The following is a 16,601-nucleotide window of genomic DNA, read 5'->3' as shown; positions in this document are numbered from 1 at the left end:
TTTACTACAAGAAGTTATTGTAAAATGTAACTTGGTGAAAAAAACTTCTGAAAACACCAGAATCATAAAAAAAATTTGGAAACAGCATCCTTTTCTCCTCCTCCCCCCAAGAGCCCTCTGTTGAATTTGAATAAGGAAGAAAGGTCACTTCAGCATAACAGTATTCCTACCTGTAGGAGTCATTAAGGCGAGCATGCCTCTCTGCTGCCAGAGTTCGGATCTGTTCCCAGTTGGCAATCAGCTCCTCCCGTTTCACTTGAATTTGAGAAGCATTTATTGGGTGAGACTGCTGCAAACGGTCAGCTTCTGCACAAAGGGCCTTAACCTAAACACAGTCACAAACAGTGAGTAAGCTTCTAGCCTTTTACTAGCAGGTTACCTCATTTAAACTGTAGGTAAAATGCATCTCATATGGGTACCTTATCTTCCAGAGCTGCAAGATCTCTTTCCAGGCCTTCATGCTTACGCAATAAAGCCTGCACACTGGCTAAGTCTCTGCCAAAATCGTCTGAGGCCATCAACTGCCCTTTCTCCTTAATCCAGCTGATTGTTTCATCCACATCCCTTCAAAACAAAGCACAAATTGAAAGCAGTCTATCTTGTATGGAAAAGGAAGAAAGCAGGATGTTTTCCTGTATTTTTGCCAGATATGCTGGCATACAAACTCATATATATATAAACACTGCAGTCAACTACAGTCATCCTTTAAAGACAAAAACACCCAAACAAAAATAATAAAAACAAACAAACAAACCCAATTATAAATACAAAACACCCACACACACCAAAACAAAACAAAACAAAAAATCAGACTGTTTTTGGTTTTTAAATCTCAAAAAACCTTGAAGTGTATTGGCAGGTCATTCTTCACATGGTGTCTCCAGATGCGAACAAGGAATTATAGCACCACTGAGCACCATTACCTAGTAGGTCCATTTCCCGCTCTGGACCCTTCTCTGACTTAATTACAGCAAATCTCAAAATGATGTAGTTGGAAATGAGGACAGACAGACACTGCTCAAAGACCCCTAGAACAATTGGACTGACATCCATTTGACAAGAAAACCACCCCTTTTAAGGTTCATCTAGGACAGAATTGGAGGAAAAAGCCCTCAGAGGAAAGGGAAGCAAAACTGCCACTGGTAAGAATGACAAAACTGCCAAGTGTTGAAAAGCTAAATGAGAATGACTATTCTAAGATAATTCTAGAACAAAGTCCTCATTCAACAAGTCAAAAGGAAGAATAAAGCAAAAACATAACAGACAACAGTAGCTCTTCTCATAATACCGTATGCAGCTGAATGCATCACCAAACCACACAAACATTACATCACATCAGCAGATCCAGCCAAGATCGTACCTGTTGAAACGCTGAACTTCAGCTGCCCCAAAGAGCTTTCCTTGCCTCTGAAGGGCAAGCCCCTTAAGACGCTGCCAGCTTGCATTTACTTCATCCTGTTTGGACTTTATTTGTTCTTCTTCAGGGTGCTGCTCCTAGCAAGCAAAGGAAAAATGCTATTTTCACCTGCTCTGTGATTTTACGTCCATTGACAGAACCTCGAAATACCGCAGGTTTTCAAGAGGTCTATTTATAATAACTGTACTTTCCAGATGATCATTCAATTTGATAGTTTTCCTGAAACCTCACTGTATAAATATTCAATATTATTGCAGTAGTTTAAGTTTCCGTATGCACTAATTAGTCAATGGGAAGAGGGCTGTAAACAGAACCTCTGTTTTCCTGAAATGCAATGTTTCCTGCCTTGTCTCCCTCCTTGATCATGCCCCAGATGATATACCAGAAGAAAAGATATATTAATCCTGGTCATCCAAGGGAAATACATTTAAACCCCAATTACTAACCACTACTCTCTACATTTTCAGGAACATTCTCAGCTGGGGCAGTTACTCAAGCTGTTCAGCACAAGAACAAGTGAATCAAATGATGATCATTGAAGATCAAGACAGCCAAAGATCTAGGCACATGTAGAGTAAAACTTAAAAGATCCACTACCAAACCAGGGGGAAAAAGAGGAAGTCGCAGACAAAAGTTTGCCATGTCATACCAGACTTGCCAAGAGAGATTTTCAACACACATGAATGTTTACCTGGATAAGTTTGCCAGCAAACTGGTTCACTTCATTTACTCTTTCCTCATGAGCTGCAAGGTCTGTCTGGAACTCTTCAAACTTCTTTTGCAAAACCTCAACGTGCTCCAAGTCCTGCCCAAGCTCTTCTGAGGTCACTATTGCTTCCTAGCACATTGAGGAAAAAAAAACCCACCTCGATTTCAGTATAACCTATGGGAAATCAGTACTAGGAACTGGGAAGCAAACTGTCCTAATTTTGAGTAGGTCAAAAGACAGTTACAACCACTGCATTTAAAGTCAGATTTAAAACAGCACCATTTCCTCCTTTAAACTCCAACCCCACCAACATCTTTCTATTATTGCAGAAAACATGTGAGATCACTAAGGGTATTATTTTTTCATCTTGCTTGGTCAAGTTTTTAAGTTACTGAGTATAACTAATTCTACTATCATAAGTTTTCTGTGCACGATGATCACTATTACAACCACCTAAATTACTGAAAGGAAATATGCACAGAAAAAGCATACTTGTAAAACTACACAATAACTGCCCATGCTATTTTGGAGCACACACAGTGACTAGAACTTGTTTACATTTTTAGATTGTTTAAGAGCATTTGCTGTAGGCTTCTGATGCAAGATTTTGTTATGAAAAGTGCATCATCATATTAAGTAACAGTTATGCAGGGTTTATAGTTTGAACCCACAGTGACATAAAATAGCAAGCCATCATTAAGAAAACCTATATGATCATTTTGTGGCTTTTTTCCTTGATAGTGTAGTTTGTGGCCTGTTTCCTCAGAGTTCAAAGACTCAAGAGCCAACGGTTCTCTTGCAGCAAATGTCCTTACAATGTACATCTAAAGATATTCCAATCATTAACTAATTACATACACGCTGCTTGCTGGTTAGGCTGGCTACTTTCTATAAGAGATCATTCAGAACATTTCTAAAAAACATCTGCTTTTACATGTTGTAGATTTCCCTTACAGGAAACTTGATTACTATGAGAAATATGAAAGTCTCCTCAAAACAAAGGAAGAACTAATTACGTTAACTATGCTCTCCAACATGCAGGCTTCCTCCCTTAGTCTACTACCTTTTTTTGTGGCTGCAAAAGAAGGAATAGTAATTTCCATACCTACTGCAATACGAATAACCTAAATAAAGCTCTCTGTGACTACCTGAACTCTAGCAACTACGTGTTGATAGAAAATTTCCACACAAACACATCAAATTTTCCATCAATAACACAGTAAAGGCAGGTAATAATTATACCTTGTCATTGATCCAGTCCAAGACATCTTCACATTCCCGTAAGTATTGCACCAGCTTCTGTGCTTGCAACAATTTGACTCCCTTCTCTCTCATCTTTTCCAACAGTAATTCCCACAGTCGGTGCAGCTCCTGCAGCCGAGTCTAGAACGACAGGATATTGTTACTAAACTCCTGTATCAGAGAAGATTAGATTTATTCCTTTCCTGACCTTAACAGAAGATTTTTTTTCCCCTGAAGTTGTACATCCAACCTTACATTAGAGAAAAGGTGGACAAACCTCATAACAATTTCATCCCAGTCAGTAGTTTTCAAATGATGTAAAGTGATGTAACAACACAAAATTAGAAATTACTTGAGTATTTAAACACCTGTTATTAATTAATAAAAGCTATCTAATAGTTACGCTTACATAACTGAGGTAAAAATTTTGAGGTAAGATTTGATTTAAAATTCTATGCTAGCATGAAGTCAGACCAAAAACGATTTGCTGCTGTCCCCTTCAAATATTCAGTCTTCTACATGGTATTCAACTACCAATAAGCAAATCTCATCTTCATTTTGGAATTAATTTTTATTTAAGACCATGCATTTTTTTTTCAAGTCAAACTTGTACCACTTTACAGTATTTCAACCATTTCTCTTCGCATTAGTCTGGTGAATACGTTTACCCAACATTATTAAGCAACATAATACTGAAATACTAGAAGCAATTGCTAGTTTTAATATTGAGTCTCGGGCTGCACTCTGCTTTTCTAAACTGTTGGAAGCAACCAGAAATTTTATAGACAATTAAAAGGAAAACCACACTCCCACACAGAAACGCAACTTGCAAAACAGGAAAGTATCTGCTACACCCATCGTCTATAATGCTTTGCTCATCGAGATCTGAAACTTGAAAGTCATGCTAGAGAAGCTTTTGAACATTTAGCATGGGCGGGTACCCATTCAATCCATTTAGAGAACTTCGGCTAGGTACGTTTCAAGGGAGGAAAGAGCTCACACTGTTTCCTAGCACTGCCCAAAAGGACAGCACAAACCATCAACCAAGGAAGAAAGAAGACATTGCAAAAAGAAGTTGCACTGCACAGCCAAAAGTTTTACCTACTCGTATGTGGAACCCAACTTGGGTGGCCGTTACAATTGGGCGCTGTGCAGTCCGGTATGGCGTGAAAGACTGAACCATTAAAAGGCAAATTACCACTCCAGACAGAACACAAATAACTTATATTGAGCAGCTAAGGCACAGTATTATTTAAGAACACCCAAACAGAAAGCATGGTTTGTTTGGGTTTTTTCCCCCTATTTGTGGTAAAGATTATATGATCACAATGAGATGTCTAAACTAGTCATTACCTTACGGTTTTTTTTATTATATAATGTATAAAAAATTTTCTGCTTTTCTTATTCACCATCTTGGTTAAAATGAAATTATTAACATATCAGTTGAGCAGAAAATCACTATAAAAATATCACAAGAGTTCTCCTTTTGAAAAGTTATAACTGCTCACATACAAATCTGATAAAGGAAAAAGCTTTAAACAACCCTAAGGAGAGTTCTTTGCATTAAAGACAAACACAACCATAAACAACACTGAAGCAACTGAGGCCCAGAAACAGCAGATTTAACAAAATGAGTCCTAAGGAAGAAGTTGGGATGCAGAACAAAAGTAAGTGTTTACTGGTGTGGTACGTGCATGAACGTGCGTCTGTGTGTGTGTGGGAATAAAGAGAGAACACACTAACGTAACCAGAGAAAAAATGAGAACTCATAGGAGAAGGAGTAAAAGTGAAGTCATTGCTTATAATTTAGTTTGCTCAGGCTTCTTAAAACATTGATAATCACTCGGATAACGTCAAATGTAAACCTATCTAGTACAGCAGCAATAAGTTAAAAAGCACATTTGTCGTTGCATTATACGGGTTGGGAGACTTAGAAAGAAAGAAAAAACAACAGTAGATTTCAGAAAAGGATTTGAAGAAAGCTTACTACTTGTTATTGAGGAAGCAGCTGTCCTAATAGATGGTCACTGCTGCATAAACAGAGAAGTCAGAGCACTGTACTTGGAGCTCACTGAAAAAGCAGTGGAATGCAAATTCGAAGAGATTTGAATGTATGGACAGTACAACTTAAGCAGAAACTAAAGATCACTAGAGACCTGATCTGAGCCAGAGCACACAGAAAATAGATGTGTGAAGTTTACTGGTATGGTTGCTTGTGTTGCTTATAATTATTATTGCAGAAAATAAAAATGCAATGTATAAACAAAAAAAAAAAAGCAGTCAACATCCCTGACACCAGGCCTTGTGAATTTGCTGCTTCTTGATATTGTGCCATTTTGGGAAGAACCACAAGTATAATTAATCATTTGCCTTGTGACTTTCAACACATCTTTGAATTACTGACGATTTTCCAGTCCAAGTTCCTGGACTCCATTGGCAGATAGTTCACCTCAGAACTGGATCCAAGAAAAGATACCAGCTGGGTGCTCATGAAAGTGAAAAATATCTGTAAGCTTTACAAATACAAATTAATTCTCTTACGATTTCACTAATCAAATACTAGTTGAATTTTACAGTTTTAGAATATAGAGTTATCCATGCAATCTGTACAAAGCGTTGAAGGAAAAGCATGTTAACGAAGAGGGGGAAGTTTTAGAACTTACTCTAATGGTTTCAGATGCAAAATGGCCTTCATTAATCATCTGATTTCCAGTCTCATCCAGTTTAATGATAGCCCCTGAATTGGCCTGCACCTCAGCTTCAAAGGCTTGGTGCTTCTGCAGCTTCCCCTACAAGTAAAACACAGAACATGACTGAGATTTGGTGCACAGCCCTCCTCCACATTTCCCAGCATGAAGATTTTTAGTGTATTTTATGCATATTCAATACCGACAAACAAACAATAAAATAGCACAGCTGAAATCATAGCTGTACCGTATGTTTCATGGGTGGATTCAAACATCCCAATTTTAGTTATTTCATTATTGTGTTTTCTCTTGTACACTGGAGCATTCAAACATCTGAGAACCCATCAGCTAGCTCCACCCACACAAGTTAATTTCCTACAAATACCTTTTATTTGTGGAAGCAGTAAGAGTTAATTCACATTTCTTTACAGAGCCAAAGCATCCAACAAATTCTAGGATTAAACAAAGCTGATTTTACACTACATTGCACCATGTAACTTCTTCTATGCTGATGTAGCATCTAATCCATTATTAGAAATATTCCAATTATATCAGCAAAGAAACTAGGCTTTTGAAATACGCTTTGCAAGGCTGCATGTATTTGCATCCATCTTTCTTCACCACTCTCAGATCAAGTTACATTTATGTGTTTGTTCTGTCTATCCCAGTTGACCTGGAACACCCTAATATTAATAGTACAGGAACATAAAACGGCAGTAGGACTTGCCTGTAAATTGCTTGGGTCTTTGTAGTTTTCATCAGATGCTATCTGCAGTTTCTCTTGGATCCATTTTTCAAGCTCATCTGCATCACGCTGGAAAAACTGGAATCGATAGGAATCTTCAAGTTTTTGGCGCCTTAGAGAAGATAGTTCCTTGAACCTGTGGTAACGGTCCAAAACTTGTTGACGCCTTTCTTGGATATCTTCTGCTGTTTCCAACACTTTTACACCACTCGGATCCATTTTCTGAAAGCCAAAAAAACACCCCAACATTTTGTTTGTATTATAAAACAATGGTAGGGTAGGAAGAGATCCATGAAAGAAAAGCCTGGTTTTTTCAAACTCTCATGTGCTTTACTTACAGTCTTACTGTGTGTGCATAGGTACGTATAAAAGATATAAATATTATACATATAAATAAATAAAAGCACACTTCTAGCTGAAAATAATGGAAAAGGAATATTTACAAAGACATTTAACTTCTACTTGTTTTGGAAAAATATGGCTGCAGTCATATAAAGGCCATGTCATCTCAAACTGTGGCATGCAAGTGCCTAATACAAATGTTAAAAATGTGTTTCTGTGCACATATATATATGTAGATATATAGACATGTTTCTTGTACAACATATAAAATCTGGAAGCATTTTATTTAAAATACCCGATATAGATAAACTAAAGTAAGAATACTATTGTTCTTTAAACAACAGCTAACTGGTCCACATAAGTATGTATATGTACATATATACACATATCTATATATATTATACATATATATACACCCACACGCCTCCATGTGTGTAATGCATCTCCTCTCTGTTCGCTCAGACAATTAAAAACAAGTTACAAGCCCACCCTGCCACTTCCTACATAGCCTTTCAAAAGCCAGTACAGAAGCTCACACTGCTTCTTAAATCTGCCCTTAGACAACTCAAGGCACATTCCATGTAACTAGTGATCTTGCTCTGACCACTTCAACTAAAAATCCTTGTGTTTTATATGCTAAAACCTGTTACAGTTACCACAGACAGCGAAGAACTGACTACTGTTCTGCTTTATCGCCTTTCTATCAAAACTGGGATAACCTTTAATTTGCAGTTCCTAAACTTTCAAAGAGCAATTTGATTTTCAAAAAGATGTCTGTGCATTGGAACGGAACTCTTACACAAATTAAAAAAGTAGTATCGTTATTGTCATCAGAGTTTGGATATTTACCCACTTACTTGACAACTCACTCTGCATATCAAGAAGCTGTTGCAACAAACACTGTGCTTGAACAATTATGCAATTAATGTTTTGATGTCGAAGCATTTACATGTATAGCTCACTTAACGCTTGTATTAAAAATTTTGTAGGCATCAAGTTAAATGTACTTCCCATCGATCCTATCAAAGATAGGGAAGAAACCCATTCTACAGCCGCATACTAAAAGACACAGGCAATCTTGCATTGTTAAATATTAAATTTTTATTTAGTAATTACTTCGCCACATGCTTTAATTAGACACGTATCTTGCGTAATCGTATGAAAAACCCCACAGGTTGGAAAGCGATCTATATGGCCGTGTTTTCTGTTTGGTTTCCAAGCACTTGTAAAGGGACCAGCTGATAGAAAGGAACATATGGGGGCGAATTCACACATTCCTGAGCTCTCTTCCAACAGTCCCACCCTGCAAGGACAGCCATTTCAACAGCAGTCGTTACTCCAGTGAACTCAGAGCCCCAACTGCATTGCGGCAGTTTAAGGAAGGAAAGAAAATTCAGCTTTGCTTTCTCTTCCAAGCCCGGGTGTTCCATTCATTATTGTCAAAAGAGGGCAAGGGGAAAAAAAAAACCCAACCCAGTCGGCATAGACTGTTACATAAATGAAGTCCAGGTTTCATCTGGCAGTGGTACCAACAGCTCCACTTGATTAGTGTATCCGAGTATTAGAAGATCAAAACCCTGAACATAACCTGAGCCCAACCACAAATCTGTTTCCCTGAGAAAGCAGCTGTTTTTTCAAGCATTCTTTCAAACAGCCTTTTCCCTCCAGGAGAGCAAGCTATTGCTAAAAACCTCCTTTCCTGCACTGTCACACTGTGTTTGAATTCCAACCACACTTCTTTTAAACTGAATTGCGTTCAGGAATAACAAACTGGCAGTTGGTCTAAATGCACTGCATGGCTGAAGCCTGTCTCTCTGCTTATTGTGGTTATGTTACAGAGAAAAAATTAAATCCTCGTTAGTCTAGTTTGGAAGATGGTATGGTCTTTTGCTGTCAACTTCTATTTCAGTATTAGAAGTAACCTCCACAGCCCAAGTGATTTTAAATCACTTTAATATAGTAAAATATTTAAATTAAATTATGCAAATAATTAAATTATTTAAATTATAATTTAAGTTATTTTTATATTTTAAAAAACCAAATAGGAGACCTCCTGTAATTTAGGCTGGTGGCTGGTTTGCCTCTCACCACACAAGTCTTGCAATCTGGCTCATCTTTTTGCTGGAATTCGTTAAAAGAAAGGCTCCTTTTATAACTACAGTAAGTTGAGCTAGTCAATTGTAAAAGAAGTGCTTTGGTCTAGCAATAATAGACTGTTCTTTCCTGCAGCAGATCAGCTGACGTCAGCAAGGCTGTGTGCTGCCAGAGCACGATCAGCAGTCACCAGGGAGCTCTGAACTCAAAAGTCATCGATGCTGCAGAATGATGCAGTCTACCTCTGGTGTTTTCACGCTAGAACTGCAGCACCCCCCTTGAATATGAAGCAGTTCTCCAAGATGTTTCTAAAACTTCTTGGTTCAACTACATCATTCGAAGGCATCTGATACATCTCTGCAGCCCTAACAAGAGAACCGCCAACAAGAAGTTGTGCTTCATGTTTTTAACGTGAAAAAACATAGCTTGTATTGGGATGGACGTGAATGCCCAGCCCGACCCCAGATAACCGGCCTGTCCCCGGCGCTGTGCGCATAGACAACATTCTCCACATCGCTGCCACCGCCTGCGCCGGCTGATAAGGTCAGGCAGAGCGAACCTTCCAGGCGGTGCAGGCAGCAGGAGCGGCACCGGCCGGCTCCTGGCCAGAGCCTCGGCCTTCCAGGCAGCCAAGGCAGGCGTCATCGCAAAGACGTCCCCAAACCAGCAGATCCTAACTGCCCTGGAGGCGTTTGCCACTGCACTTTTATGCTGTATGACTAACTTTAGAAAGCCACTCCGCAGCTTATGTCTAACTAAAAAATAAACAGAAATGCTTCTTTACACTGTACTATTGTGGTGGTATTTAAAACAAACTAACCAACCAACCAAAAACCAGCATTCCAACAAAAAAGTAAATTTAAGATTAAAAAAAACACCAAAACAATTTATTACTCTCATCCTTCAATCTAAAATGATTAGCCTTCGTCAGATGATACAAACTATGCATAATGGTACACTAAAATTTGCGTGGGAATACACGACTACAGGTATTTATAGACACCGCAGTGCAACAACAATGATGTCAGCAACATCATTCAAGCTCAGGAAACAGCGGTATCGAGGTGGGTTGAACAGGAATTACAGCGGTGCCACCAGGGCAGACACACATAAGTGCTGTCAGCATTTCCCTTACCAAAACACGTTTTCAGGGATTTGAAAACTCAACTGTGAAATACATTCAGCACTACACAAAAGACTTTAGCATATTTTTAAACACAATTACATGAAGCTTAAAGAATTACACTCTTTTGCCTGAAAAGCAATCAGATATCAGTATGTAAAGATCACTATCTTCAGATGTAGTAAAATAATGACTTTCTCTTAAGACAAGTCCTGATGTGTGTTACATATATTCAGCATGCATGACCCTAGTAATAGCCTGTAATAAAAATACTTTCTCTACCAAATACTCCCTGCTTCCCCAGTATGCACACATGAGCAGCTTGATGCATTTCTTTGCATTCATTGTATTAGCTACTCCCTCCTGCCTCCCTCTTGGGGGACAGGAACGGAACTCTATCCCAGCCAAAACCAGCACAATTGCCGATCTTCTTTAAGGGAAAAAAAAATTCTAATATTGGATGTGAAAATAACCTTCAAAAGGGAAGGACAGAAGGAAAAAAATAACATATACTTTTCCAACTTTCATTTCTTCCGTTCACAGCTTCCTCAAAATGCTAGGGAAGAAGTAAGCCACTACATATGTCTCAAACACAAAAACACCACAACTGCCTCGTTTAGTTTAGTGCTAAGCCAGTATGTACTAATAGTGCAGGTAAATAAAAGAGAATCCTTCTGAAAATTACACGCAGCCCTGGCTCCTGCTTTTGCAGAGGGAACCACATAAGCATATTGTGTTACTAAGAAGTAACTGAAGGATGTCGTATCATATACCCTATACTAGAGATTTAAACCACAAAATTAATGCCCAGTTGTTTGGTTTGTTAGGAACTTAAATCCACAAAATAAAGGCATTTTAAGGGTGGACTATGTGCAGCAGAACCCTGTGTCCAAATACTCCTGGCTGGTGTTAGGGAAGGTCACCCACAGCCTCAAACCTCTATGAATTCCAAGCCAGAAAAATAAGTCAAGTGCTGCAGTACAAACCCCAAGATGTGTTGAAGCCACTGCTTAATGCCGTGGTCTCATACAGACTAACCGCAGCACAGATATAATTCAAACAAGCCCGAAAATGTAAGTCTGGGATCACAGGGATACAAGAAACTATAGTATTAAAAGAAAAAAGAAAGGTAAATTATGTTTGAACTAAAGCAAGCTGCAAACCTAGTGATTTAGGCTGACTAGAGGGCTTGTGCACAGCCTTAACTATGCTCTTTTGAAATACAGAAGACTATTAAAGACCCATTCATTTTTATGCATTTAGTCTTAAAATTTTAATTCTACTATTCATATAAGAGCAACAGAACTGTCTATCTGATTTTGGTGCTTTTATGTACAAGGGTTTTTTTGGCTTTGTTTTGTTTTTAATATCACCACAGACCTTTGATAAAACTATGCAGGGCTGGCAAGGACTGCACTCTGCTGAGACTCCTGAGAAAGCAAACTACCTTGACTGCATTGCAGAAATGCAGAGTTTACAGGTAATGTGATATTATATAATTAGCCCCAGCATTTTCCATTTGTTATCTTTTCATTAGAATTTTAACTGTAGTATAAACAATCACATTACTATCATTTCAAAATAAAATCTAGTTGCTTGTGTTACCCAGCTATGTTTGGTCCACACATCCTATTTATTTTACCATGACTGAACAGAAAACAACACAGATGTATGAACCGTTACCCACAACAATACAAGGATTATAAATTCATGCAAGTGGATGGAACAGGAACCAAAGCCCACTGCAAATGCATAGTGTTCTACAATGTAAATCTTATCACGATTGATTTTTAGATGCTGTAAGTAAATAGATACTGCTCAAGTACTTTTTAAAATAAAAATCTCTTAGAAGATTAATCCACACCAAAGCCTATCATACTGAACTGTAAGAACTATAAAATTTTCACACATCATGCATCACAGACAGAAATTAGGAAATTCAAAGTATTAAAGGAAAGGCAGGTCAGACTCAGCACTGAAGTACAAATAAAGCACCTGTTTTATAGAACAAACTCTTGAACGAATGGCTTTTTGTAACAAACAGGTCATTGCAATAAAGGCAGGCAAGTATGGCGCTGACACTTCATGCAATATGTAAAAATACCTGGACTTTGACTTTACGAAACGATGACAACATGATGGAGGAATGTAGAGTCTAAAAGGGAGGGGGAAATCAAGATAACGTTCAACTAATGACTAGCATAAGGACATGGCTCAATTATTTTTTTCTTTTTTCAAAATACATATTCCGTAACAGTACACGTTTCATACTTTCCTTTTGGTTCCTTGCCACATACAACAATTGTTACACCAGCTATTGTAAGCGACAGACCTCCCCATGTAGAAAAGATTACAAATATCAACCGGAAAACTTAATTAGCCTCATAGGTACTAACCTTTCCAGTTAGTTAAAAAAAATACTACCATAACCTGAAGGTCAAAACTGAAAGTAAAGTTATCTGGACTTGGCAAATTACACTTCTTGCCACAATGTAATCAAGTGGGGTGGCTTACTTTAAAGACACAAACTCAGTAAGAAGGTTTTGAATATAAATATCTACAAAGATGTTTGCTTTCAAGTGCCACAGAAAAACACAGGCACACAACTATTGTGGCAGAAGGTATTTTTTGAGATGGCTAATTGCGCAGCCGTTAAGCATATCTAACACACTGAATTTTTAGCTGAAAATTTCCTTGCCTCTCTAACCCTACATTTTCCCCCTGAGTACGTTGCAACCCCTGAAGTGGTTCACTGACAACTGCAGTTAGGTGCCTTTGTGCCTGCTGAAGCTAGTGCATATCTCTCGTGGCATTTGCATAGCTTAACGTGTATCAGTTGCAGCAGCGAGAAGGCAGCTTGCCACTCCGTTTGATCCATGGTCAGCTATGGGAGCACTATGCTGGACTACGCTTGGCAATCTCCATCAACAGCATCTGCAGGCTGCTCCACCCCATTTTTCTGCTGCCTACACTCCAGGGACAAATGGAAAAAACAAACTCCCACACTATAATAACATGCACTGGAGAAAGGGGAGGAATTCACACTATTTTCTCCAATACAGGAGAAGCAATTACCCCCAAAAAGCACTGTATTTACGAATAAAACAATTAGAACCCCATAAATACATTCAGTAGACAAAAATAATGCAGCAAAGATATAAGATATTTGCAATAAATTACTAAGGTTAGTTATAAATTTAACAGTTGAGAAATAGGAATGTCATACCAAGACATACACTGTCTCAAAAGATTTAAGGCTTCTCCTGCCGTGCAGGAAAAAAACATGTAAAAAAATGCTTAAAAGACAGTGTTAGACATTCAACATTTTTGTTATTGTTGCTACGGGGTTTTTTTGTAATTAAAAAACCCATGTTTGCTAACTTCGTCAACTATGGATCTCACAGAAACCTAACATCTAAATCTGATTTTAAAGTAAAATTTCTATTTCAGTCCGACCAATACAGATGTATTCTTCAACAGGAATAGAAATAATTACTTCTTGTGAACAATGTAACCCACTATCTTAGTTCAAGTATTTTCCAGAGCTTAACAATCCCATTAGTAGAGCTCCTGCACACAATGCAGCAGAGAGCATCCCATTTCAATCTTTGTTCATTATTTTCTCATGACAATTTGTAAGTAAGGACAAATGAAGATTTCATAGAAGAACTCATTGCCAGTTGCATTTAAATGCATAAAAATCGCACAGTGGGATTTAATATTTGTTTTGAACAAATCTGAATCCCTGACCAAGGCCTTTCAGTGAATAGAGTCATCAGAATCTTCTGGCACTTTGCTGAAAACAAAATGCCAGAAGAAAATGGATTGGTATTTTTCCAGAAAGATACAGAACCATTTCAGGCTGAGTTGGTGTTTTTGGTTTGGGGTTGGGCTTTTTTCCCCCCTTAATGTGTTCATTCGCCATCTCCAGACAACTGCTCTTCAGCACGTCTTTAAATATGTATGAAAGACTGCTCAACAGTCACGTACATTTCAGCCTGGAACATGTAGCTGGTCTATGGTAAAATAGCTACTAAAAATCCCAACATGGACCTGCTGAAAAAAATGCAGTGGTAATTGCTTATGCCTTTCCTTGAATATCAGGTCAAATGATTACCTTATTGGTATATATTTATGACCTAGCAATACAGATTTATATCATCATAACCAGATAAGGTGTATGTGGGCAATTAACTGAGAAAAAATTTACCATCATTACTTTGATTTATGTTAAAATTAAAAAAAAAAATATTAATCAGGGGAGGAACAAATCCTGATTCTTTTATGAAGGAAACCGTAGCACTTGACCTATATACCAAAGTGACACATATATGAAAGGAACACAGGTTGGGAGGATTTCTTTTACATGCCTTCCTGCTTGGCTGGACAATTCTGTTGCACAAGCCATTTACGCGCTCGTCCTTTCACACAGCGATCTCCCTACCGATCTCCCTCCTTGAGGAGAGGGTTCGCCAGCCATGGCCGAACCCGGCGGCCCCTCGCTCGCCCCCTTCCCTTCTCTCCCCTCACACCCGCTCCTCGCTGCATCTCCTGACCTTGGACAGGGCTGAGCTGCTGAGAGCCGAGGGAAGCCATTGCTGTGCAATGAATCCCCTCCGCCGGGCTGCCGCACAGCGCCAGGCTCTCTCTCCATCTGTCCCCCGGCATCTCTCCCTCAGGGCGGGGAGCGGCAGGGTCTCACCGCAAACCTCACCGGACACGGGCGAAGGGAAGGGCGGGCGGGGCGGGGGGCCTCTCGCTGTGCCCGCAGGGACGGAGATTCGCTGTCACTAATATTTACTCGCCTCTTCATCCCCTCCCCAGGGCGCTGAATGAAATTCCTGCCGCGGGTCGAGGCTGCCCTGGGCGGATCCCGCCGCTCCTCGCCGCCGACCTTTTATCCGCGCCGAGCCCGGGGCTGCTCCCCCGCCCTCCCTCCCCTGAGGGCCGCGGACAGATAGATAGATAGATAAATATATACACACACCCCCGCGGCAGCAGCCGCCGCGAGGGGCGAGAGGGAGCGGTATCCGCGGTGAGCCCCCGGAGGCAGGGCCGGCCCCAGACTCCCCCGCGCACCCCTACACCTGTCCCCGCAGCGGCGGAACGAGAAGCGGGTGCGGAGGGGGTCTGTGTACCCAAGCGGGGTGGGACGAAGGCGAGCGCGGCGCCCCCCTCCCCCGCCCTCCCGCCGCCTCACCGGGCCGGTGCGCAGCTCTCCCCCGCCGACTCCGCGCCCTCGCCACGGACACAGCGCGCCGCCCGCGCCCGCCCTTTTATAGGGCGGCCCGGAGGTGACGTCAGCGCCGCAGAACGGTCTCCCAGCCGACGGAAAGGGCCGAAGGGCTTCGGAAAGACTCGGGAGCCGGGGGAGGGGCAGGGCCCCACCCACCCGAGCTCAGCCGGCGAGCTGCGGGGAGAACCGGAGCGAGCCGAGCGGTTCCGGAAAGAGCCGAGAGGCGGGTCAGGGCGTTCGTCCCCCCCGCCCCCTTAGCGTTGGGGCTTTGGCATTGCCTCACGGCCCTGAGGTGACCAGCCTGGGACACGGGAAAAAAATACAAGATTACATTAGGAAGCAGTTAAAATGTCCGTGCAGCACGGTGGCAACTGCGTTTTCTGCCCCCTTCTCCTCAGCCAGAGTCAACCCAGGCTCCTGGAGACCAGAGCTGCTGCAGCAGATGGGTGATAGGTTTTACAATTTAAATCAAGAGGCCAGACAAAAAGGAGCAGCCTTATTAGTTTTACATTATTAAAAATATATATGGGTACCGTTGTCCTTCTGAAGCAGCGCAGAATGTCACAATCACAAAGAAGCCTGCAAATGCTTGGCAAGGAAAATGTAGTTTTGAGAAGCCTATGCATAAATTCAAAAGAAAAATGAGACTTTAGTATGAACTAGATGTTTAAAATAGACATGGCAAAGAAATTCTACTCTACTCTCTTTTTTTTTTTTAAGAGGCTGGGTAAGGCAGAAAGAATTTTATGGGATCAAAGTAGTGAGTGGGTTTGAGTGATTTTTGAGCTACTGACACTCTCTTTCATAAAAAAAGCACTTAAATGGAAAAAACACATTTGCAGTGACATTGCACCACAACCCGTGGGACTGCCTGGAACTATTGTCTCCAAGGAAGAGTATGACTCACAGCAATTTTAATGGATCTTGTCCTGAATGCACTATATTTTCACATCTGACATGCTCTCCTTTTGTCATATTTGATACGAATATGCATATGAAAATACCA

At 40.3% G+C, this 16,601-nt stretch overlaps 1 protein-coding gene across 13 annotated transcripts in view; it reads right to left on the bottom strand.

Moving 5' to 3' along the window:
* The window catches only part of SPTAN1 (spectrin alpha, non-erythrocytic 1), a 51,564-nt gene extending 35,902 nt beyond the window's left edge, over positions 1–15,662 (bottom strand). For 12 of the 13 annotated variants that reach the window (XM_075112392.1, XM_075112395.1, XM_075112389.1 and 9 more), the window contains exons 1-8: positions 15,560–15,649; positions 6,783–7,022; positions 6,032–6,157; positions 3,369–3,509; positions 2,109–2,255; positions 1,361–1,494; positions 420–564; positions 171–325 (exon numbers count right to left, since the gene is read on the bottom strand). In XM_075112392.1, coding sequence (XP_074968493.1) covers positions 171–325; positions 420–564; positions 1,361–1,494; positions 2,109–2,255; positions 3,369–3,509; positions 6,032–6,157; positions 6,783–7,019 — 1,085 coding nt within the window. In that variant the 5' untranslated portion in view covers positions 7,020–7,022; positions 15,560–15,649. Of the gene's footprint in view, positions 1–170; positions 326–419; positions 565–1,360; positions 1,495–2,108; positions 2,256–3,368; positions 3,510–6,031; positions 6,158–6,782; positions 7,023–15,559 lie in introns of all 13 variants that reach the window. The other variant, XM_075112402.1, reaches the window with a different exon arrangement.
* Positions 15,663–16,601: the final 939 nt, after the last annotated feature.

This window comes from Phalacrocorax aristotelis, chromosome 17 (genome assembly GCF_949628215.1).
Source record: "Phalacrocorax aristotelis chromosome 17, bGulAri2.1, whole genome shotgun sequence".
NCBI lineage: Eukaryota > Metazoa > Chordata > Aves > Suliformes > Phalacrocoracidae > Phalacrocorax > Phalacrocorax aristotelis.
Note: the sequence above shows the minus strand (reverse complement) of the source record. Positions and strands in the feature narration are given on the sequence as shown.